This window comes from Sander vitreus, chromosome 3 (genome assembly GCF_031162955.1).
Source record: "Sander vitreus isolate 19-12246 chromosome 3, sanVit1, whole genome shotgun sequence".
Lineage (NCBI taxonomy): Eukaryota > Metazoa > Chordata > Actinopteri > Perciformes > Percidae > Sander > Sander vitreus.
This window is the reverse complement of record NC_135857.1, coordinates 18,493,809-18,521,018: the sequence shown is the minus strand read 5'-3', so window position 1 is coordinate 18,521,018 and position 27,210 is coordinate 18,493,809. Positions and strand designations below refer to the sequence as shown.

Here is a 27,210-nt window from a genome sequence, read left to right as displayed (position 1 = left end):
CCATATATTAATGGTACCTAAAATATAAGTATTTTAAACTAAGTAAAGCGCTGTAACGTGAACAGTCTATAGTGCGATTGAACAATAAAATCCGAGCGGTAGTCGCTGGTTGTATTTAGCTACAGAGTTGTGAGATGCCGGCTACCAGCAGCAGTTGTTTAGCCGCCAATAGGTGACTGTGAGCTGGCCACAGGCACCACCAGATGATGGTCCTTTCAGGGGCCATGGTAGTACATTTTAGCCAAAAGAATTGAGCGTCACGCAGCGATGGCAGTTAAGTTTAGGCACCAAAACGACTAGTTAAGTTTAGGAAAAAGATTGTCGAGTGTTTCCGCTGCTTGAAAGTGCTGTGTTTTATGTTGATACCACGTTGTGCTATTTCTTTTTCAGATTATTTTCCATTGACTATTGCAATTCATAAATAAGTGCCGAATGGCATAATCCATGGTATTGAAAGAGGATTACTTTTCCTTATTTCATGAGCTATCAGGAATTTGGGGTAATGCATTTAAAAAAATAATAATAATAATTATCATTTTAAAAAGAAGCATTCAAATACTGATTTGGGCGTCCATTACCATGGCAGCAATCAAAGCTTCAAAGTACAGCTGGGCAATATATTGATATTATATCAATATCGTGATATGAGACTTGATATCGTCTTAGATTTTGGATAACGTAATATCGTAATATGGCATAAGTGTTGTCTTTTACTGGTTTTAAAGGCTGCATTACAGTAAAGTTATGTCATTTTCTGAACTTACCAGACTGTTGTAACTGTTCTATTATTTGCCTTTACCCACTTAGTCATTATATCCACATTACTGATGATTATTTATTAAAAATCTCATTGTGTAAATATTTTGTGAAAGCACCAATAGTCAACCCTACAATATCGTTGTGGTATCGATATCGAGGTATTTGGTCAAAAATATCGTGATATTTGATTTTCTCCATATCGCCCAGCCCTACTTCAAAGCATTCGGGTCAGACCTACTGCACAAACAAACAAGTTTTAAATTTTTATAAACTGCAAAGGACTATACTAGGGGTTAGCAAGTTTAAGCCACACATTAATTCAACCTCACATTACTGCCATGTTTCCCAAAGCATACCGATACTTTTATATTCCATAATGTACCTGTAGCGTCTTTATCAATGTTTGTTTTAACTGTGACAATCTCCTACATTACTTATGTGTTGCATCACACTTAAAAATCAAGCAAATTTAGTATGCACACTAACATATTTGTCAGTGTACACCTGACATCCTCAAATCAAAGTCAAAATGTGTGAATGGAAATGGGACACAGCTTTAGTCCTGTTTCTACAAGCTAATGTCTGTATCCCACTAAGCTAACATCTTCTCTACATTCTCCCTGTCTTGTGCTAGTCCACTTAACATGCTCCCGTCCTCTGCTGTGATGTGCTTCTGTTTAACACCTTGGCTAAGCTCGCTGAATAATGCAGAGGGGACCAACACTCGCTGAGTCAGCACTGAGGACAGATCGGTGGAGACACTGTGGCTGAATGGCTTGAGCAGCCATAACCCCAAATACGTAGGTGGCGCACACACAAGCAGATGCATGGGTGATTGGACGCCAAAATATACATATTCATGGATGCACACATGAAGACGCTTAAACTGAGGAGTACTAACACATGCACATATAGAGACACAGAGAGAGAAGAAAGAGAGGGAGAGAGAGCCTGGGGCACTTAAAGGTATTGAGAAGCATATCTGTGCAAAAATCACATTGAGCTCTCGAGGCAAGAGATGGTCGATGGAATGCATTATCAATGCAGATTGAAGCATGTTTCATACAGTAGTTGAAACATTTTCCTTTATAACATTGTATTATGGCACACCAATATTTGCTTTAAAAGTACATATAAAGTATGTGAGTATTTCATGTGGATAACATTGTGTTACATGTTTTTATCCAGCTGTTACTGTAACATCTATGCTGGTTAGAGATTAGAGATGTTCCGATACCGATACCAGTATCGGTATCGGCTCCGATACTGCCTAAAATGCTGGTATTGGTATCGGGAAGTACTGGAGTTTATGCACCGATCCGATACCACGTAATAAAGCCCTAAAGAAAAAATATGTTAAAGTAGTTTATTTATGTTTTTTTTCCCGTTATAACTGACTGTCAAACAGGATAATAAAAGAACGTTCTGTGGCATTCATGTTTCACAAAGAGTTTAACCTGAGCCAGACTGACAACAAAGATAGAAATCATATCACATCCATACAGGGATAGTATACAGTTCTTAAAACATAATAAAATATATGACACACTAGTATCGGATCAATACTCGGTATTGGCCGATACGCAAGTTCAGGTATCGGAATCGGTAGGGAAGCAAAAAATGGTATCGGACCATCTCTATTAGAGATGCTGACATATGCATAATGCCATTTGTTTAACCAGAATAACAGCACAGCCACATATACAAACTTTCACTCAGTCAAGAGCTATACCGACACACATTCATTTATAACTCAGTCTTACACATGACTACATGCACACATGCTCATGAGTCATACACATTAACAGCTACAGTGTTATGGAAGAGTGAAGGAGGCTCAAAGGACAACGTTTGACAGAAAGCTCCATCTCGCTAAATGAGGAGGATGGAAAACAAATTGAGAAAAAAGGGGAACAAGAAAAAAACAGACAGGGAAGAGGACAGGAAGACATAGAGAAAGAGAGAAGAAGAGGGAAAATAAGTGATAGATAAGACACAAAACTGGGTGTGAGAAGCCGACTCAAGTTGTACTGGCAGATTGTGAGGAGGGTTTGAGGGAGGGGCAGGATAGAGAGAAGCAGAGGATAAGGGATGAGAGGGGCTTGTCCCTGTGTAACCTCCTACACTGTGATGTAGTGTATTTACCCACACTACATCAGCAATATCCTCCCTGTGTGTGTGTCTATACAGTATGTGTGGCTTGATGCAGTGCTGCTTGGCGTGTGCATTGTCTTCCATGTTATCTCTTTGTTCAATGCTGTATCTGTAATATTAAGAATGCAAATCATCAGACGTACTGTTTCGTTTGATCACTGTGCCTGTTAATCATGCAGATGGTGAATCTTTGTTGTGTATAACTCTGGCTCAAGGTTGGATTAGGCCTGGGTCTTTGTTATACTTGTCACATACCAACAAATGCCAGGGGATTCTTCAGATATGTCTAACGTCTGTCATTCAAACTGCTAAATGTCAAGAATACTATCTTTATTGCAATCACGCCACATGCATTTTGTAGTTTTATTGAGCTGCCTTTTTGCGTGCATTTAAGTGATTCTGTGCATCTGTTTCTATGTTAAGGGATAACGTGTGTGTGTGTGCTTTTGAGAGACTATGAAAGTGTGTGTGTGTTTGTAAGGCTTGTTAGAGTAGCAGTTGGCTCCTGCTGACAGCTACTGCAGTCTGAACAGCAGGGCTGACGAGGACAATCAATTAGCCCTACATACACACACATACTCGCACACATTGATATTCACGAAATATGTTCACAGAATAAAACCCACATTGAAGGCCATTTACAATATATACAGTCACGATATAATAAACATGTAATGTAATAACTGCAGACAAATTCTGTTTGTTATATCTCCATGACTTTATGTTTCAACGCATAGCCTAACTTTATAAAACAAATTGGTGAAGTTGGTTGTTGCTGGGCTGTGTGTGTGTGTGTGTGTGTGTGTGTGTGTGTGTGTGTTTAACTAAGCCCCAGCTGGGGCAGCACAAGTTTATCAAATATCAGCCTTAGTCCCCCTTAGGGCTGCTTGGACGCTGTTTCCAAGATATATGTTTATGTGTGTTTGCTCTGAGCGTTGTGTGTGATGTTGACCAGATGCTGATGTTTTGACAGCCATCCTGCTCTCAGTCTGTCTGCCTCACATCAGCTGTGTGTGTGTGGTCAGAGTGCAGGGTTAAGCAGTGGTCTGACTGTAAGTGTGTATCTGACCTTCTATCTACTGCTGGGATCACTTATCTTGCTGCAGGCTCCGCAGTACCACATAACACCATCCTCTTGCCATTTATTCCCCCTTCTCCTTTTTATATTATTTCTCTCTTTTGCTTCTTTTTCTGCCTGTTAGCTTTTCTTTCAGCCTCTCGCATTTATTTCCTCTGATATCCCTCTAACAATGCCTTCTCCGTTTTTTTCTGTGCTCCTATCCATGTCCCTTATCCCCATTTCTTCCTCTCTCCTCTATATTTGTATTCTCTACTTCTATCTCTGCACTTCCTCACTCTCTGCTGCTTAGATACCAAATTCAGAGAGTAAAAATGATGACATGAAAACAGAAGAGGGGAAGCTAATGAAGACAAGACAAGACAGAAGGAGAGGGAGAGAGGGACAGCGGGAGAAATGCTGAGATGCACAAATGGAGAATCAGAGAAAGTGAGGGAAATATGGGGAGAAACGCTGACAGTTGGAGAGGGGAACATAAAAGTGTTTGACGGAGAAGGAAAAAAAAGAATCTTTTTCATTTGTGTCAGAGCACCATTGTCAGAGTAACAAAGACATAGCTCTCACAGTGCACTAAAGGATTTCACTCTCTCTCTCTCTCTCTCTCTCACACACACAGACACACACACACACACACACACACACACACACACACGCACAAGCACACACACACACACACACACACACACACATATATATATATATATATATATATATATATATAGATATATATATATAAACACACACAACATACACACAGAGTGTTTATCTCTTTCCTTCAGCAGGGGCGGATCTCCTGGGGTAAGAGCAGCTCCTGTTCTCATTTTTCTGAAGTGTCACATCTGACATTTGTCATGTTCTCACCCTCACTTAGCCCTGGTGGCAGAAACCCACTGGCATCACACCATTTTTTCTTAAGGATCTGTATCTTGTACTTTAAATGTTTCAGCAGGTACTGAAAACATTTGATTCCTTGGTACAGTTTTTTCTGGAGAAAATATCCTAAACTCTACAATATAGAATAAAATATTCGGCTTTAAGGCTCCAACCTTGTGACACCCATCATGGACCCACCCAATACAGCACTGCAAAGATTGGGGAGGTACAGCAATAATTTCCCTCCCAGGGCAGCAACCTAGACTTAGAGCACAACAGGTGGATGTGTAGTTGGAGAAATGGCTTTTAAAATGCCATAGAAACAGCAGTGGTGCCAAGTGAACATAGCAGTTACAGCAGAGTTTTCAGGTGATCAGTGAATCATCAGTAATCCAGCCTACACTGGGGGTGGGTGCATTGGATTTATGTTGCCGTAAATTGGGTGTGTTAGGTGTTACTGTAACAGTGCACTCATGTTGTCTGCCTCAACTACCTCCCAAGCTTCATGATTATGTCCATCATTTGTTTATCTGTCAACAATTTTTTCAATTCATGTCAGAAAAAAGTGACAAATGCCTTACTCAAGTTCTCAGAGCCCAAAGGGATGTTGTCAAAAAGCTTATTTGAGTGATTAAAAAAAAAAGAACTAAAAAAATATATTCAACTTACAATGCCATAAAACAGAGAAAAGCAACAACTGCTCACATTTGAGAAACTGGAACCAGAAAATGTCTGTATACTTAATAAATGACAGAAATGATTTGTCTGTGGACGTGAGCAATTTTAAGCAGCAGCTCTCATAGGGTTGAGTACGCTCATGCTGAATAGATACGACTTTAGTTGGCAGAACACAAACAAACAAATATACCAGGCCAGGGCTCCAGACTAACGTTTCTTACCAGGAGCACTGTAGCCCCTATCTGAAAATTTGAATGCCAGAAAATGTAAGGGCACACACCTTAAATCAATCTGTAACACAATTTTTCATATTTTCCCCATTTTAACTGTATTACTGATAAATGCTTTGGTAATAAATACAGAAACTACAATCTGCTGTTTTATTGTAGTTCAGAGTCACATGTTTATTTAATGGTGCTTAAAGGAACACGCCGACTTATTGGGACTTTAGCTTATTCACCTTATCCCCCCAGTTAGATAAGTCCATACATACCCTTCTCATCTCCGAGCGTGTTGTAACTGTCTGACGCACCCACCGCTAGCCTAGCTTAGCACAGATCCTGGAGGTAACCGGTTCCATCTAGCCTACTGCTCCGAATAACAAAGCAAAATAAACAAAATAACGCCAACATTTTCCTAGTTACATGTTGTGATTTGTATAATCACAGCGTGTACAAATAACAAGGTCACATGAGACACAGCCATCTTCTAACCGTATACATACTGGGAACTATTCTCAGAAGGCGAAGCACTGCTACTTGGGTGGAATAATTAGCGCAACACCTGAAAAGCACCATTGTTATGCTCTGCTCCTCACCACGGGGCTTCTCAGGTGCTGCGAGCAAATCACTCCACCCAAGTAGCAGACACTGAAATAACAATCATATCTAAGGTGATTAAACTTCCACAGAAAGGAGAGTGTCTAAGAATCTAACACCCAGTATGGGAAAGATTGAGTGGGAAACCCTGCTTGAGACGCATATTCTGAATGCGCTGTATACATGTCCAAAGAATGCCTTTTAAAACCTCAATAATACCAGAATATCCCACGTCTTAATCGGAAAATGCTATATTCGGAAAAAGGCCTTATTCGGAATATTCAACCGGAATATGCTGTTTACATGAGCTGTATCAAATTCCGAATATTGTCATATTCGGAATAATAGTGGAATATTGGTGTGCATGTAATCGTACTTTATGAATGCACAAGCAATTCAGTGATACCCCGCAGTTGTGGTGTTGAAATAAAATCCAATCCTTTTTTGTCTGAGACCGAGACAACACTGAATAAAAACGTAATTCTCTATTTTGTAACAAGACCGAATACTACAGCACTGACGTCCGCCGACTGGAAGTGCTTGCAAGCGGGGTTTAGAGTGTAAACAAAGTGGAGGGAAGAGAGGAAGTCTAACGTAAGGCGAAGGCTAAATCCCGATCCCCAATTACTACACAGCATTTTCCTCACCGATGTACAGTCTTTAGCAAGCAAAATAGAGGAACTTTGGCTGCGGACTGCAACATAATGATTTTCACGGAAACATGGTAACCACAGGGCTGTGCAACAGCATGTTTCGCCATGGTTGACTTTTACGGACGAGTGTGACACCACAAAATAAAAACAAGAGTGTAGATCACATCCATGTGTGACCCACGCAGTTGACTAATCACTCATGGACCCTCCCCCTCTCACCCAAAATGGAATTGGAAAATGGATACAGTACATTGTCTACCATACTGAGGATGTTTTCAAATCAGGAAATGAACACTGGCTTTTGATGGAGCATGGTACATCAATTCTTTGCTTTTATATTCATACTTTGCAGCTTGATAAAAGATCAGCCTGCTTTCTTTTATTATCCAACTTAAATCCAAATAAGTGCCAATTAGCTGCACTAGAGATCATTTTAATTCCACTCACAATCCCGTCAGAGAGCCTGTTTCCATGCAACACCTTGCCTGAGGGGATATCAATGCTATTAACACACTGGCTGCAACTACAGTGGCATTGTTACACACCAGTTACTTGTGTAAATATGAAGTGTGTGTGCTGTTTTACTAGAAGCTGTTCTGGCAGCTCCTGGTTGTCCAACTCTTTACAAATACACACAGTTTTCTACACCACAATCCATCCCCAAACACACAAACACGACCACCATCCTTCTCTCTGTCTGGCACTATATTTCTAACACACTCACACAAAGGGATCAGAAGTTTTTTTCATGCATTTACTGTTGAGTCACATTAGATTTGTTTGTCAAGGACTCAGCAAACACTGAGGGAGAAGCTCACTATCCAGCTAATCTACATCCTCCTAAAACTGCACTCTCTTTTCCTCCCCTTATTATCCTTCATTCTTATTCATCAGTGTTTCTCTCATTTTTGGGGGGTGCCTCCCTGAGTGTTCACAAACTTCCTCCCTCTTTCCAAACTTTTCTCTCCTTCTACTCCTTTTTTTCGCTTTCACTGCTTATTCAGCACACTCCCTCCCACTCCTGTTTCTCCTTTGTGGTGCCATGCACTTTCTATCACTCTTTTCACACCTCTACTCTGTCTCTTTTCATATCCATCACTCTGACTCACTTTGTCTCATCTAATGCCTCTCCTCTCTCTCTCTCTGGCTTTTTCTTTCACCTGCTTGTCAGCTGTTTTTGTGAAACTCACATATTGGCTACACCATCTCTCTCCTCCCCTCCTTCGCTTCTTCCTTTACCCTGCTCAACCTCTAATCTCCCCTTCAATTATAACTTTCTACTGGTTTATTCTCCCACTTCTTCCACTCCTGTTCATTAATTCCCCTTTCCCTCTCTCTGCCTAGCTCTATTCTATCCTCCCCAAAAACTCTCATTACCCTCTTTGCCATCTTTATTCTCTTCATGTTCTTTATTTCATCTTCTCTTCTCTTTCATCTTGTGGTCTAATCATGCACCTCCTTCTTTCTCTCTGTCTCATTTTCCCGTTCCTATCTGCATCCACTGTGCCAGTCAGGTGACTCTGCTACAACACTAACAACACTCTCCAATGACTAAACATCTGTCTCCCTCACTGTCCTGGGCTCAATGTCGGAAAAGCTTTATTGGCTTGTAATTTGAGTTAGTATAGCCAAAGGAAGACGGTACACATCAATGGAGGTAAATAATTCTGCAGAAACAAGTATGTATAAATAACTGAGTTGTCAGTTAAAGCAAAGCTTTGTAATGTAAGTACACATTAATCACAAAGTAAGCAAACCAACTCAGTTCCATTACACAGCGATATCTATCTTCAAGAAATAGTTTTAAATTTTGGGAAATGTGCTTATTTGCTGTCTTCCGGAGGGTTAGATAAGAACATCCACTCTCACCTCAGTCCGTATAAAGCTACAGCTTACAGTGGTTAGCTTATTTTAGCATAAAGACTGTAAACAGGATGGAACAGCTAACCTGGTATGGAGTCTGTACAAAGTTAACAAAATACAACTGCCAGCAGCTCTAAAGATCACCAGTTATTAAATAATGACTTAATAAGCCTACCATAATACCAGAACTCAGTGATTTTTAGGGGTCCAAGCCTGAGTCTGCAAGAACCGGCAATAGCAAAGCTATGCCGTTCTCACAGCAGGGCTGTGGAACCCTATTGTTTTTCTACTGATTAATCTTCTTCTTCTTCTTCTTCTTCTTCTTCATTATTCTTCTCTGCCTAAAACTCTGACTACAGTCTAAACCATACGTTTTCAGGACTGGTCCCAAACTCCGCAAGGACCTCAGGCGCAACAATTCACCCACTTCCACTATAGCAGAAAAACCGCGTTTGGCCCGATAACTCCTACACCATACACCGGACATTTTAAAACCATATATCCACGCGTTTCCTGAATCACGTGATATAGGCCACGCCCATTTCCGCCTAAACTTTTCTGCATGAAAAATTGCGATTTATCAAAAACCTACTTTTTTGATCTCCTCCTAGACCATGCGACCGATTTGCACGAAATTTGGCAGGCAGCATCTCCAGATGGGCCGGACAAAAAGTTAATACAAATTATTTTGATAGGATAAAAATTCCGCATATTATGCACAAATTATGAAAACACCAACTTTGCCATATCTCAGCCAAAATAAATGCCATCAACGCCAAACTTTAGATTCTTGTTTGTCGTGACCCTCTGGAGGTCGCTCACGCGTTTTACGAAAATTGGTCACTAGGGGGCGCTACATGTACAAAAAGTTTATATCTCATGAATTGCTCATCCGATTTTTACAAAATTTGTTGGGTACCATCTAGGGCCAATGCTGAGGCCTACCCTAGAGTGGGGTACTGAGGGGTCAAAGTGGGCGTGGCCTATGGGACCCACGTCTAAATTTACTACTTACACTAACGTGAACAACTTTAAATTTACAGGGTAGATAGACAATGGGTCATGGACCACACCTACCAAAAAATTACACATGTGGACCACTAGGTGGCGCTATAATGGTTTTTTGCCTTTAACTCCCACATTGCACATCGCACATTAGAAAACCATACATCAACGTGTTCCTTGAATCAAGCTGAATCACATGATTTTGTCAGTTAAAGCCGCAATATTGCGCAATAACAACTTTTTCGAACTCGTCCTAGGCCGTGCGACGGATCAGCGCGAAACCTGGTACGTAGCATCTCCAGATGGACCTGACCAAAAGTTACTCAAGGAATTTTGCTAAGTTAAAGTATGCGCATATGACGACCAAACAAATTTTCCTAGCTAGCTGCCACACACGTATCATATCTCGGCCAAATTAAATGTTAACAGCAAAGAACTTGAGATCTTTGTTCAACATCCCACTACGATGCTCTGTACCAAATTTGGCAAAGATCGGCCTTTAGGGGGCGCTATAAGCAACGTTTATTTGTTTTGGCCAATAACTCAATGCATTTAAATGGGTAATTTGCAATTGCAATATCACTGCCACAGTAAATGCAATCAACACGAAACTTGTGGTGCTCGTTCGGCATACCGCTCTGAGGCTCTGTACCAAATTTGGCGAAGATTGGCCATTAGGGGGCGCTATAATCAACGTAAATGGGTTTTGGCCCTTTTACTCAATGTTAATGGGAGTGGATCCTTAATTAAGAGGAGTGGGGATGGAGCGTCTGTCATAGTGTGATTGGTTATGTCAGTGGCATTGATTCTTAATTTCCCACTAAGTACCCACGGAGGAAAACATAAATCGGCGCCTATGACGCCATTTGCAACAACTTGACCACCTCCCTTGCTCCTTCAACCACCACACCTGCCTCCCCCCTCTTGGTCACTCTCTCATTTCTCTCTGCTGTCCCCTGTGGTCAAGGGGGTTAAGAAGTTTGTTTATTGTAGAGCATTCTTAAAGGTGGTCTGTATATGCATGGAGATGAACTGTTGAACGCTACATTTGCAATGGCGACGTACCGCAGACCTCGCGGCTCGCACCTCTCGATATTTACCGACGTTTGCCTCCACGCCGCCAGGCTTCGGGTTCCGCTTTTGCGCACTCCCCGGGGCGTCGGGGGCGACTGGCATGGGTGGCTTGGGCCCTGTCATAACTGCTTGCAGTTCTAGTTCACTTTGTTTTTTGTAAGGTTAAAATAAATGAGATATTAATGTAGTAGATAGTATTAAGTAGTAAGCTTTAGAGGTGCTGGTAGGCAGATTTTGAAGAGTGGTATTGATCTTCTCATCTACCTCTCAGCAAGAATGCAAATAAGTGTGAATGTGAAACTATTGCTTTAAGTTAGCTAACACCAGATAACATTAGCCACCAAATGCCACTAGGTGGAGGACCAGAGGTGTTCTTTCCTGATAACATCTTAGACTGGTAACATAGGGTGACCAGCAGTCCCCGGTTTCGGTGACCTGTCCCCGGCTGGAGCTGTCCCCGGCTGGAGCTGTCCCCGGAAATGTCCCCGGTTTTCACTGTGACTGACAGACCCGAAATTTGAATGAAATAGTCGTGCACCCTACACGCACAGGCTCAAGACAGCCAGAACAAGCCTCAGAGCTCAGAGATGTTCTAGAACGCCCATTTTACGATGCTAAAATTACTGTTTATTTACATGGAGTCTGGTGGATTTAGCGAACGCATTTCGTGGACTTTTTTATGTTTTAAAAAAGGATCTTACTCTGTAACAGAAAGATCGACCTCCTTAGAAATCCTTTCCATAATGTTACACCACTTAGAATGTGGAAATGAATGCCTGTCAGTGGAAAAACGAGCACTTTTATGAACGTAAATACTAGCTGGACAATTGACGTCCTATTATTTTACGTTGTAGCTTGTTTCACTGTTGCCGACTGCAGTGATCTCGTTTAATACTGGACCAATGTCAAAGGAAAATATTTCCTCAATAGTTTTAATTGTATCTGATACTCAATGAGACATTCGAGACATCAGTCCGAGCTCAATCTTTTGTTTGTGTTCAGGGGAGCTGCTGTCTCTTTAAAGGGAGCTAAGCCTCCTGGCTCCCCCAAAATTCAAACTATACCTCATTGTTAAGATGTTGTGTTCATGTTGGAGTAGTTTGGTTTTAAATTTCTTCACATGCAGTTGCAGCACAAAACTTTTAGGAGCATTATCCTTTTTCACAGTCCACATGCCAGGTCTTCTTCACCTCTATCCACAACTCCTCATTATAATTGGCTTAATCTTAATAGAAGATAACACGTGATGATGGCTGTTACCTGAACTCACATCATCAATGTGAAAGAATTCAATGTTTTTCTGTAAAAGGATATTCTGTGTATTTGGATAATCTTGAGGAATTCATTGTTCCTTTAAACAATCACATTTGGGGCATGAGGTGAAGAAGCTTAATTATGTTTCCACTTCACTGAGTGTGACCCTCCCAATCTGGGAAGCCAGATTTGTCTGTAGCCTTCATCAGTGGCGAAGGTACTGCATACTGACAGAGCTACGGTCATGCCTTTTTATTTTATTGTATCCTTATGCTTTACATTTTGAACAGATAGAGAGAGATCAGATTATCTGCTGATGTTTGGCAATACCTTATCACCCCCCCCAACACACACTCTATCATTCCTGCTTTCTTCCATTTCCCTTTTTATACTCTGTCCATTTGGCTTGCCGTTGTTCTTACTATCTCTCTTTTAAAGCTGACAGGGCAGAAAAGTGGAGGGACTGGTCTTTCAACTTGGCATATCTCTCTTAACACACCTTTTCCCTCTCCTCCTCTGTGCCCTCTAACTCTTCTAAGCTCCTACCTAAACTTTAACTTCTCTCCTGCTGCCCTCGCCTCCTAAAATCGGAGCACAACCACAAAGATGAGCCTACACCTAGCTCCACTCAATTTTCAAGGCATCATCTCATTCTGTGTTTCTCTGTCCAAGTGGTCACCACCCTATTTCCTCTGTGAAGGGGAGGAAAAGACTGTCTGCCAAATGTTTAAGGGTGGGGTAACTTTAGCTCATGCAATTTCTTCCATGTCGGGTGTCCTGAGAGTGACTCATGAGTCCCAAAACCCCAGTGACACTCCTCCCTGGTGTCACCCCTGTGTTTAATATAATGATACAAAAACATTTGGAATCCATTTGCATCCTATCTTGAATCTATCAAGATGTTGCAGGATGGAGTGACCTGGTTGATGGCCCTTCAATCATGTATTCCTGCACTTCAAAGCACAGACTAAGAATACAGTTTTAGACTGTTTTAGATTTCTTGAATTTTATAAATTAGCTTAGATTACATTTAGAAAGATTGTGTGATGCGATTGGAAGCTCCAAACTTGAGATTATTTTGTCAAATACACTTTAAATTCACCTTAAACCCTACTGCAGCATGTAAACTGGCATTTGTCTCTTTTGCTGCACATGTTATGCTCAAGCATGTTTTTTATATGCCTATATGAGAAATTTACATTAGTAAATTACTGTATATTCTTTGTGTGTGTGTGTGTGTGTGTGTGTGTGTGTGTGTGTGTGTGCGCGCGCGTGTGTGTGTGTGTGTGTGTGTTATCCAAGGCAAGGCCACCTCCAGTTCTCAGACACAGTCAAGGACCATGACATCACAACCACTGATATCACCAACGCCTAGCTCAGCTCAGTATGATAGCAGACATGCATTTTTTAGCACATCCACTCATATTATTTGTCTGCATGTGCATATATGTGTATTACTGTACATATGTAACGTCTTCCTTTAGTTTTCTGTGTCTGCGCCCCATTTTGTATAGTGTAAATGTGTTGACTAAAAGTATTATCCTTGTGCAGGTACCTTTGTGTTGTGCAAGTGTCCATGCATGTCTGTGACACTATGTGTGCAGCATTATATTTGCTCATAGAGCCAACAGGGTGAAATAGCTTTTGATTAAAAAGAGCTGAAACAGATGGGAAGATAAAGAGATAAATGAGAAGTGGGGAGATTGGAAGAGGAGGATCTGGAGAGATGGAGTGATATGTAGCGAGGCACAGACTGATAAGACAACACTGAGAGAGGAAGGCAACAGATAAGAGAATAACTATTGGAGGAAAGAAGAGGAGGAATCAGAAAGATGCCAGGAGCCTTTAAAAAATATAATTTATAATGTGGTTCTGTCCCTGAATTGAAGTTATATTCTCTGTTTTGCACAGTGGCCACAATGACTGCTTGATACAGACATTGTATTGTTTGCAGGGTCTGTTTCTTCAAAAGGTTAACCACACCACTGACTACAAGCATGGTTGTTATCTAAAAGCAACATCTCAATTTTTTCATACTTTTAAGTTAAACTGTGAGTGGTGCATGCAGGTCTTCATGTGAGTGTTTGTACTTTCACACACGAGTAAAGTGTGTGCAAGTAATATTGTTGCATCTTTAATCTTAAAGTCAACAAGTTTAAAAAAGGTAACAGTATTTCACACATTCCCTTGTACTCATAAAGTTGTCAACACTTTCTCTGGAACTTAGTGTGTGTATTTTGAACCGCTGTGCCTCAACACACCAGTGGGCATTTGTAGTAGCTCAGGTGTGCCAAGGAATTAAATATAAAAAGAATAAATCTTAATGTAAATGGATAAAAAGGAGCCTTAATAGAATATTTTAGCTATTAGCTGATGACAGCATTTTCTCCTTGTGATTTTGACCTTACAAAAAAATTACAATATAGACTATGATACAAGCATCCCAACTTGGCTATAAGAAATGAATTAATAAATCCATCCAATGAAAGATCTTGAAAGTTCTAAGTATTACATAACGTCAAAAATAACAATGACATGAATCATATAAGCATACTGTTGTTGTCTAGTGTCTTTCATAATATGTGAATTTCTACTGGATTCTGAACATCTGAGGACAAAATGTCTCTGAATATGCGTCAAAGATTTACGCTGATCTGACTCCAATCACGTACCGCTCCTTTAAAACTCCAGCAGAGGGCATTCACAAGTTTCCAGCCAATGACATTTTCTACTACCACAATGTGTCAGAGCATTGTTAAGAAAGACTCACTTTTAAAATAAAAAAATAAGAAAAACTAAGAGCAATAAACACTTTAATACATAAGTAATACCATATTTGTGAGCCACATGAACAAAGTTAAGCATGTGATAGTGTGTGTTGTTGTTTTAGTTGTGAATGAGATGGTAGTGCTTGTGTCTGGGTGACGGTGCCAGTATCTGACTACTGTATGCTTGTTTCTGTTAGTGCCTGCAGACACATGTATTCCCTGCCCACAAGTGCTGCTTACACACACACACACACACACACACACTCACAAACACACACACACACACACACACACACACACACACACACACACACACACACACACACACACAAAGTATGTGTAATAGATTTTATCCTATGTGGGTCATCTGGATCTCTTCAGCAGACATGATAAGTTGTTCGGGGCAGAAGGGCCAAGTAGTGTTTACTTCGTTCTGTGTGTTTACACGTGTATTTGTGTGTTTCCTTTTCTACATGCTGTACACTCTGTCTCCCTGTCTCACCCCCCACCAGTGTCTACAATGCGCCCACAGAACACACTTCAGTAAAAGAAAAGAACGAGCAAAAGAGGCTGAACAAACACAGGAGAAAAAAACCTTGGGGGGAATTCCTCAAAGTGAGCTAAGACATTCTGTCACACGCATACACACGTGTACACACACATTCAAATACACAAAGGTACACACATGGTCACATTCACATCGGTAAATGGATGAGTGAAAGCTGCGGAGCCCCTATCAGTTTGAGGTTCAGTCTTGCTCATGGACAGAAAGCTAATCATCACCTGTCAATCAAATAAGGGAACTACAGTAAAACACACACACACAGCACTGGGGATTAAAGAGCTGTTTAAAGACGGCATCTAACAACCAGAATGCTTTAATAGCAGCTATCACAGTGAACCATAGTCATTGTGCAACAAAAGATCATCTAGAGATCAAATAATTCACTTTGATAAAGTCAATATAATTTAATATACAGAACATGAAGGTGGCTTGACAACTTTGTCAGAAAAGATCTTCAGAGTGTGACAGTGTTCAAAAAAACGTTATGCCATTTGATCTCTCAAACTCCTGTGATAGAATGATTAAACACATTGTTTTACTGGCTCCTTCTATAACAACTCTTCTCTAAAATGTTAATAGCCATCTTTTCCTTTACTGAGTGCATTAAACCAATCATTTCCTGACAGCATCATCACAGGCAGGGGCGATTCTAGGATCTGACCTTTGGGGGGGCTCAGCCCCTAATGAAAAGTTGATAGCAGTTAAGCTAGGGAGGTCCGGGGGCATGCCCCCGTAAGATTTAAAAAAAAATATTTTCTATATTTTTTAAACCCTTAAATCATGACTTCTTGTGAGTTTTGGGGAAATAAATAGACAGATTGAGACATGCAATTATGACAAACTAACTAAACTAAACTGTAAATGGAATATTTTAAGTGTTTTAAATGTTTTTGCCCATACAATATATGTCCACTTTCTCACCTGGTTCTTCCAGGTCCCTCTCTTTGTCCACTCTCTATCCATCCTGCTCTCTCTCTATCCCCCTCCCTCCGTCATATCACTGACAATCACATACAAAAATTTTGTAATCAACTAGGAAATAATCAAATAAAAGAGAAAACAAAAAACACAGTAGTCCTACTATATATATATATATATATATATATATATATATATATATATATATATATATATATATATATATATATAGTAGGACTACTGTGTTTTGTGTTTTTTGTTTTCTGGCTTTGTTGGCTTATAGGCTACCTAGCCATTTTCTCACCTTGTTCATCTTGCTCTCTCTGCCCTTCTCCCTCTCTATTCTCCTCACTACTTGGTGCTGTCAACCAGAAGGCAAATGTAATCGACTAATCAACAGAGAATGTATCGTGTAGGCTACCAAAGGTTATACATTCACCTATTTATAACATATGTGAATATGGGGTTGCTGTTCAGTGCAGTGGGATAATGTTAATGACTTATCTTATACTCTCTCACCTGAACCTGGCTGTTTTCTTTAAAAAAAAAAGAAACGTATATCCATCTATGGGGAAACAGACTGTGAGTCAGGGTTTGTTCTTCCAGTGTTTCAGTTCTGATATGAATGAGTCTGATGATCCGTCAGGTCGAATTATTTATTTTTCATTTGCATTGACAGCTAAAAATAAGAAAGTGTCTGGTAGGGAGGTAACTGCAGCGGTGGCGCTAGGCTATTTTTAGCGGTGCTCAAGCCGTTACGGCAGGCTATTAATAGCACACTTTAAAAACTCGTTGTAGGCTACTCCTAAGCTACATTTGCCTACAGTTAGCAATTTTGTCTAATGTTGCACAACAAAATTGGACTCTGTGGTGAATAAGCTAGGCTAATTCAGATATAATTGCCATCATTGTGATCAGGGAATCACAGATTGGTTCCACAAATACTACACCTGTAGCCTACTTAATGTATTAATTCGATTAGATTTAATTTTCACTCCATTAGCCATACCTTTTCAGTGGTTGAAAGTTGCCATACTCTGACGACCAAAATCCCCAAAGTTATCTGCGCAGACTAAAGAGTAGGCTGAGGCGCACTCGTTCAGGGAATCGCAAATAGGCTGTTGACTTTAGGCTACAACTGAGCTATGCCTGTCGTCATTTATCGCTAAAATCAGATTTGCAGAAGTAATAACGTTTGAGCACTAAACGATTTCACAAAATCACAATGACAAGGACTTTATTTTTCAGGGGTGCTGAGATGATTTTTAGGGGTGCTATGGTTTGACAGATGGCAAGTGCAGACAGTTTAGGCATATGTGAAGCAGGGAGAGAGCTTATAGTATGTGTTTATAATAAAAGTCGTTATTACTGTAAAGGCAGAGGGCGGGTTTGAAATGTACTGAGAAGCACTCCTACCCTAAAACAAAGAAGTGGTGATTTTTTTTTAAAGGAGAGGATAAGGCAAAGTGTATACTTTTAATTATGTCATCATCTGATATGTAGAAAAGGAACAAGAAAAAAAAGTTAAATTGTTGCTTTGTAAATGTTTACATTTTTGCTAAAGGGAAGTGTTTAACTATAGGAGGAAAACAAGCTAAAACAAAACAAGAGTGAATATGAATGAATAAGAATGGTGTGCACATTTTACTGCACGCTTTTTTAGTCATAGTAACATATAAAGGAGAACTGAGAATGGGATGCAATAAAAGTAATAAAAACACCCATTTCTTAAGTATCATAAAAGCATGTTGGAGTTTTATTACTGCATGCCTTCTTCTGTTTTTTCCTGCTTTATACTTTTTCAGTAAGAGAACATTGACTTTCAATCCTGCTGGTATTTTGAACCTTGACCAAACAGAGTTAGTGCAGCTGTCGTCTCCTAACAGTATCAACTTTTATTTTGTAACAAGCCATTTCTTTGTCATCACTTGCTGCTCTTCTCTTCTGTCTGTCTGCTCTGTCTCACGATACTGCTGCAGCACAGGTATCACTCTGTGTAGCGGCTTCTATGATGTAATTTAATACTGTCCTCACTTGTGACTGGAAAAGTCTCGGCAACTGTTTTCTGACAAGTTGCAATCAATCTGTGGATATTGACTTATCAAAGTGTGTTTAAACTATGTGCTCATTGCATTCATGGCAGACTTGTCTCAATGATTCAACCTGAACAGTTAAATGTTGTAACAAAAAAACAATCTGAACTTCAGAAAGTTTCAGAGGTATTTGATGGAGAGCTACTTCAGACTTGAAGTCATGACCTAACCCCTCCATGTTATTCTTTTGTTTTTAACACAGGAGTAAGAGGTAAGCCTCAGGTGCAGTCGTCCAAGTTAGAACCTTATACAGTGGTATTTTCATGTTCCCTGCCAAAATCATCAATCGGACTGGCCATCGGGAGGTTCGGGAGATTTCCTGAACGGGCGGTCCATCTTGGGCCGAACCGGCTGGCGATCATATTTCAATTTTAGATGCCAGTTACATTCGGACGTATTATAACAGGTGACAGTACTGCCCTCAGCCATGACATGGGCTGGCCTGGCTCTTATAGTGCTTTCCATTTGTACTTGGAAGTCGGATTTTCCGAGGTCAAAGTTGGCCCCCCTGACCTCGGAACTCGGACAACCTCCGAGTACCCCGATCTCACAATCCAATATGGATGTCCCATGCATCAACAGAAGTGAAAGCTGTAGTAACATACAGTTATTAGCACTGTTTAATTTATGTCTCACTAAATCAGTCATACACACAGTCCTGTCCAACTTCTATCTGTGGACATGTTGTTAAGCTGTTTGTATGAACAAAAAACAGCATAATGCGTTGTTATCAACTGGTATTGCAAACAATGGCTAACCTGGCTAGAGCTAACCCCACAATCAAAAATATGACTTGTAAATGGAACGCATTCAACTCGGGTGTGATGTTATTCCCAGCTCCGGCTTCCAAGTTTGGAGGTAAATGGAACGTACTATCACATCCGCAGACAGCACAAAAAGGAGCTCTGGCCCGGCCGTCAGAGTGGGCCAATTTAATACTGTCAATTTAAAGTGGGGATGCGAGCGTCAAAACAACTCCTCCCGACTTGGACTGCTCCGTGTTTTGTTAAATCTGATTGGCTCAGCCTGACCCTAGGTCGGGTAACTTACTTCCCTGAAGTTATGATCACAGAGAAAACCGAAAATGGTGGTGAAGATGAAAAAGAATTGGTGGCGCTGAGAAGTTGAGGTTAAAAAGCAGTGTAGTTAGAGCAAGATGCGGTAAAATGCGCAAAATTAACCAACGTTTTCCTTAGTGGAAAGGCCAAGGTTAATACCAATGTCAGCGAGAGCACTGATGAGGCAGGACCAGGACCCAGCAGCAGAGACATGACAGGTGCACTATTGGCCATGTTGGGCAATAACTTGTGTGCATTAGGTCAAAGCGGGTTTAAGAGGGAATAGTTAAGGCATTTATCTTAACTATGACTTTCTAAACTCCTAAACTTAAAACTTATAGGCCTATGATTTAATTTATTAGTATTTGTCTTTTATTTTGTTATTGTATTTGTATGTAAACACAGTATGCAAAGTACTAACGTTTAATATTATAATCATTAAAGTTTATTATTATTACTTGTTATTAGTCGAGTGACTACAGTGGAGGTGATGCTGTGACATAGGGTGACTCCAGTCATGGTGGTGATGAGGAGGAAGACAGGCAGGAGTATGGAGCAGGAACTAGCAAAGACAAAGCGAAAGGTAGTGCAGTGTGCAGGGCTGGATAGGCAATTGTTTTATGAATAGAAATAAAAACATATGGAAAGAGTTGTATGATTGTTTGAAATTATATAAAACAGAAATTAAGAGAACATCCACTATTGCATTAAATGTACTGGCCTGCTGAATTGGAAATCTTTGTTACTTTTCAATGGTTAGTTACTGGTAATTCTAGAAGTTACTGATGTCATTTATACTACTTCATTTACCCTGTAGATGTAGCTCTACAGTCAGCAAACTGAGGAGGCAGGTGTGCAAAACATCCTGAGTTGAAGGTCTTTAGCAACATCATAGTCTCTTCATACCACAAAGGCTGGATTAGTTTTTATTGTTTTACATCTGTATTACATTATGTAAAATAGTATATTAGTATTTAAAATGACTTATTATTAGTATATAAAATTACTTCCGAATTTTTTTCTACGTGCACTCTTCACACGCTCTCATTAAAGGCTGCTCCATCCCAAAGTCCCGGACCGAATTTCCGTCCCAGTACATCCCTACAAGAGGCCAAGGGAGTCTGAAGACTTCTTTAATGATGAAAAGTTGCACTGCAGCAATGATAGAAGTCCCACTCTTAACAGGCTAGTACACAGTTGTCTGAGATGTCCTGTATGCTTATCTTTCTTTTCTTTTTTTAGTCTAAAAATGTGGATCAGCTTGTCATCCAATATACTTTGCGTTTCCTCTTCTTTTGCACCCACTTTAACTTTTCTCATTTTTTCACCAGTGTCCCCACTCTGTTGCTGCCTCATTCTCTCTGGCCCAACAATGTGTCAAGAAGTCAAGTTACACAATGCCACTTAAGATATATTTCCTGTAAGACAGCCACTATATCACTGAGTGTTGCAGAGAGACTTTCAGCAGTAAAGACACACTAAACACACAAGGAAAAAGTCAAACAACAAAGAATAAAGACTCACCGTCTCTCCTGATGTTGCCCCTCAGCACTTTGACGTTGGAAACCTGAGCCCTCCCGACCCCAGTTATAGTCCCCAACAATAAAACCGTCCACATCTGGAAAACTAATCCTCCACTCATGTTGATAAAAAACTCGTACACGCTTTAAATGACTTATGTCCTCTTCACCTTCTAGTGGCTCAAATACAATGTGATTAAGGCTAAAATACCCCGCGACCAAGAAAGTAAAAACTAACTTTCCATTCAGCAACTTCACGCTTTCTTAATCTCTTTCTTCTACCCGCAAAATATGAGCCACCATTTGACTGCCTGACGCTCACGATGTCCCGTCTTGTTCCAAAGTTCCCCGAAATCCAAGTATCTGTGCTCGCCTGAAAGTTACTCGCCCAAGCAAAACTCCGAAACAATTAAGTGCAGGTGGAGGGTAATATAGCTCAGTTCACGGTCAGACAAGAGCTTACAGGCGCCGAACTTCTTATCACCGCGGAGTAAATAAATTCTGTTCAGTCACTGAGAAATACCCCGCATAGTTTTACTGGTTTCTATTAGACGTGTCTGTGCTATGAAAGTCGGCGCGTAAACTTTGCCAACTGAGTGATGCGCGCTCACGATGTGTGTGTGTGTGTGTGTGTGTGTGTGTGTGTGTGTGTGTGTAACTGAGCGAGATGCTGGGCGGGAGGTCAGAAAGGGAAAAATACACTTTAAAATACACTTTAGTGGAGAAAAATCTATCTATCTATCTATCTATCTATCTATCTATCTATCTATATATCTATTTATCTATTCTACCTACCTACTGAGGAAACTACATTTTAAAGGAAACCCTCAGAGGAGAGCAGGGAGGGTCACCACAGCAGAGCTCAACTCAAGAGAAGGGAAGTCTCTGGAGTTAGCTCTTCCCTGCATTACACAGAGAGCTAAGGAAACAGCTGACATGACTTCACTTGGATTCCAATGACAGAAGGGAGGCCATTAAAAATACAATTTATTAGCCCTTAATGGGCGCATTAAAGTATATAAAGGCATTTTAGAATTATATTGACTGGATATAGCCTATGTCATTTTATTTTCATAGAATAACATGCTTTAATAGTTTGAAAGACTATTGCCACGGAATAGTGTTAAAGACACCATCCGTCTGTCTGGTCCCTCACTCTGTGATTTTATCTTCTTCAGATCACTCACTGTTCAAAATAAGCTCCCAGAACTCGTCTAAACACAACACAGATGACATGATTGGACTTGTTGAGGATTCTAATAATCAAATTTTGGAAATGGATTGCCGGGAATCGTTCAATAGGCAGCTTTGTAAGCCAAAGGCAAACAATCTCAGGCAGGCATTACGTTTGAGGTTATTTTAGCGGGTACATTTCGGAGTGATTTATCCACCATTATAAAATGTCAAGGTGTTACATGCTGTATTTGCAGCAAAACAAAGCAGTGACTTCAACACTTCTACTGAGTTTATAACTGTTTCTGACCAGATGTATTCCCCTCAAGGCACACTCATAAGTGTATTCATTGCCCCTTTCAGTTTCTGTATTGGTCACTTTTTCACTCACACTTACTGTACTTACTCATTTCTTGTCACCCATGTCCACGCTTATCATCTTGTCACAAGTTATTTAGACTTTATGGGGTGAACTTGCCAACTTGAGACTTCTGCTGACTCTGCACAAAAAGCCTTCCCATTACCCAGCAATTGTCTGAGTAATGCAGCACCTTTAAAACTTAGAACCACTTAGGCAATGATAAAGGTTATTAATAGACAGGGGAAATTAATTAAAATTGAAAACTCTTAGACCACCCTGCTGAGCTTCAAAGGCATAATGCACCCGGGGAGTGAATTTGTAAGTATACATAAAGATCGCTGGTGGGCACAGATGTATTGTACGCCATGCATGCTTATGCTGCACACACACGCACTCTAACACACACGCACGCACACACACACACACACACACACACACACACACACACACACACACACACACACACACACACACACACACACACACACACACACACACACACACACACACACACACACACACGCACACAGGTTTGTGGCACTATCTTTGTGGGGACCCGTCATTGACATAATGCATTCCCTAGCCCCTTACCCTTACCCTAACCTAAACCTTCACAACTAAATGCCTAACCTTAACCCTTACCATCATCCTAACCATAACCTAATTCTAACCCTAATCCTAAAACCAAGTCTTAACCCTCAAACAGCCCTTTAAAGTTATGGGGTCCAGCATTTTGGCCCCACAAAGCTGTCGGGACCCCACAAGTATACTGGACTCCCGGTTTTTGGACCCCACAAATATAGTTAAACAGGCCCACACACACACACACACACACATGCACACACACGCACACACACATACACACACACACACACACACACACACACACACACACATTTAAATCTAAAAACGGCAACATGCCAAGGCTGTATACGAAAACAGCAACATTAACGTAGACAATAATTTCACACATAAAGACAATAACTCACATAAATGGTAAAAACAGACATGAGCCATAAGACGATACTGTATAAGCAGAATGTTTGTTACAGTAACAGTAAAGCATTATTACTATTCATAGGATTACGGTGCAGTATCAGTAGCGGATATAATCTCTTCTCTTACTGTTTTCCACGCCTGTCTTTCTACGTATGTGAGTGTGTTTGTATGTGTCCGCAGCATGTGTCTGCTTGAATGAGCTGGCATTAGTCTTGTCTTCCCAGAGGAGACTTCACAGTGAATAGACATACTGTAGAGTAACCTTAATGTCTAATGTGTGTCTGTGTGTATTGGGGCGGCAGGCTTGCCTCGAGGCAGAAACATCAACCACTAAATGAAAAGGCGCTGGTTTAATCCCCATCACTAGGATAGGCCTGTCGTAATTGCTGAGGTTTTCTTGAGCAGAGCTCTGCACAATACTGTGTCTGGTGCAGGGACACTTCAGCACTGAAGCAAGTATAAAATCTGAATAATCCAAACAAGGTTTTATATCAAGCGATCAATATTGCTTAATCAATTCCACTTTAAAGATATGCTACTCGACTGAAAAGTTCAGTTTTCTGAGTTTGTCCTGTAACAGATTTAACTACTGGTTTGCACAGATGATCTGGGCAGAAGCAGATGATTATATTCAATGCCTAATTTGGTGGTAAGCATACCCTACATGGTAGGTGTAAAGTTGTACAGATTAGTTTCCCCACAACCATTGTAACTCACTGGTTTTCTGTTGTGATATGATAAATGATCCATGCTGTGTCTTCCAGAAAGTTTTTTTAACCTTTTTTTAACTTGCACTATGCAACAAAAATGTGGCTGATATACAGCTGCACTGTATTTTTGGAAATCATTGTCTCAGGAAAAAAACTGACTGAAAAATACAATGTCTGTAAAACAAATGAAATAATAACAAAAGGTGCAAAATGTTAACAGGTGCAGAAACCATTTCTCATCACTATAGGTAGCTTGGCCTATCACCTATTATAATATACCTAGTATTAGTTTGTATTATTATTCAGTGTTTAATCTTCATGCTCTAACTCTAGACACCCAGCACTCCAGCAGATGAAGTAGACAATTCCCTTATAGATAAAAGTAACATCTCAGTGTAACTCTGCAGAATACACTTTCAACATGTCTTCATGGACTATTTCTTCAGATAAAAGTTGGCCCTATGAAAAGTGTATACATTCAGTTTTATTGGATTATTCAGAGGAACAGAGACATTGCTGTTGATTTCTTAATCAATTCATTTCTGATTTATTTTTCTGTGTCAGAAATTACTGAGACAGATATCTCAAAACCTGGAAAATAAAACCAACAATGGCATCACCATATATCACTACAGGTAAAAAATAAAATAAAAATTGTTACTTTGGTCAATAGTCCCATTAGTGTGTTCTTCTTGCATTAATGCATATTCTGACTACTTAATGTAGTGTGTTATCAAAGACTTTAGACAAACAAGGCTCATTTCAGAGACACATTGCTATCCACACACACACACACACACACACACACACACACACACACACACACACACACACACACACACACACACACACACACACACACACATATTATCAGGACCACACCAATTCTGGGAAACCAGCCCATTTGGGTGTGTGTGTGTGTGTGTGTGTGTGTGTGTGTGTGTGTGTGAATTAGAATTGTATTCATGCATGCTTGTGGGCTTTGGCTTACGTGTGCATGTAAGTTTGTATAAATCCTTTAACCATGGTTTTGTTTTGCTGAGAAATGACTTGTAGTGTAGGTGTAGATAATTACCTTTATATAAAACTGAAAACTGGTAATACATTTTTTTTTTTTAAATGCAAGTTTGTGGGTAAAAGTTCAAATAAAAATCATGTCTTGCTTTTAAAAAGGAGAAACATCTTGACTCAAAAAGCTGACATCCCTGCAGACACTCAAACTTCAGATGTGCTCCACCAGTAATAGCCCAGACATCACATGTCAAAAATGATTAGGGCAAAGAGCATTGTTCTCTTTTCTTCTCCTTTTTTATTTCTCTGCCTATTTCTTCTCTTGTTCTCCCCATCTCATCCCCTGCTTACCTCTACATCCTTCAATCCTTTGGTTTAATGTCAGATGAAGGGGGATTAGCTTTGGTAGAGGGGGACGTGACCAGTGTTTTAGTGTGTGTGTGTGTGTGTGTGTGTGTGTGTGTGTTGGCATATTTTGGTGAATTTCGAGGATAGTGGAGCTATTTCACTGATTTAACAAATATAACTTTATCTTGTACATGTGGAGTCAGACAGGAACAGTGTATGTATCCCTACAGATGTGCAGAACAGGTTGATTATGTTGCCAGTGTTTTGAGATGTTTCTATGGTTGTTTCGATACTTACATACGTAAATAAAAAAATATCAATCAATCATATTGTAGACCGAATCTCGGTGACGTCGTGCTTACACAAAAATCACTAGATAGACAAATGGCAGTTGATTTGAATTGGCAAACTTGTTTATGTCTGTTGTCATTTTCAGCCGTAACTGTAACATTTAAAGATATTTAGTTAAACACGGAGGTCCGACCTATGTGACGTTTCTGCTGTGCTTATTTTCTGTACTGTATTGCTTTGCTAGGGTCTTTGATAAACCAAATCTAGTGTTACGAACAGCAACAACTCACCGCCGGTCAGACTGACTGGTAGTTTTAGTGGTGTCATTTTCTTTAGTCTGTGGTCCAACAGGTAAATTAGGTCTCTGACCTAACGTTAGTGAAAGTGTTGACATATGAAAGCATTAAACATGCACTTTAGATTAATAAGATGAGAGTATATCCAGCTGTTCCTCGTCCCTGTTTGCTCAGCGCTGTTAAATTGTATGTACTGGACGCAGAAGTTTTCTACCCGGACGTTATTGCACAAACATTGTGATTGGGTCTATTCTGCAGTGAGTACTTGTTACTATTGCAGAACTTTGTAAGTGACACATATTCATGCTGACCACAGCAGCTATTCTCTTTGAAGCGAGAAACTGACCAACTTTTAACAGCCACTTTAAAGCCAGCAGGAGGTTACTCTTTCATACCAAAATCTTACATTTTGGGGCTAGCAACACCTTAAACTACCAAACGTCTGCATTGCAGATATAAGTAAATAATAATGCCTTTTCCAAATACATTTAGATTTTGTGTGTCCTTTTATGTTACTTAGGACATTTTGGCTTATGTAGATGCCTAGTGATACTAATAGATACGATTTGTTGATGAGTTGGAAAGATAAAACAGTATGTTCTGATAGACTCTGGCACTATCTCTGAATGATCTATGTTAACCCGTCATTTATTTAATTCTATGTATATTTGGGTCAGCTTAAAGCAACATATTACCTTTGTCTATTGTTTATGTCTGTTCAGGTGAGAGTGGCAGATTCCTCCAGGTTCCCACAGTAGCCTGTCTTTCTTGGCTACCCCCTGGGAATCTCTTACAACATCTGTGTGTGTATGAGCACGCAAGTGCTGTGTCTACCCATGTATGTGTGTCACAATATGAGCAATAGGGCATGCAGTTCTTGTAAGGCTGCT

The 27,210-nt window shown here is 40.2% G+C and overlaps 1 protein-coding gene across 2 annotated transcripts in view; it reads right to left on the bottom strand.

Moving 5' to 3' along the window:
• Positions 1 to 21,752, bottom strand: part of pdgfd (platelet derived growth factor d) — a 79,193-nt gene extending 57,441 nt beyond the window's left edge. For both annotated transcript variants that reach the window (XM_078246344.1, XM_078246346.1), the window contains exon 1: positions 21,136 to 21,752. In XM_078246344.1, the coding sequence (XP_078102470.1) occupies positions 21,136 to 21,253 (118 nt within the window). In that variant the 5' untranslated portion in view covers positions 21,254 to 21,752. The remainder of the gene's footprint in view (positions 1 to 21,135) is intronic.
• Positions 21,753 to 27,210: the final 5,458 nt, after the last annotated feature.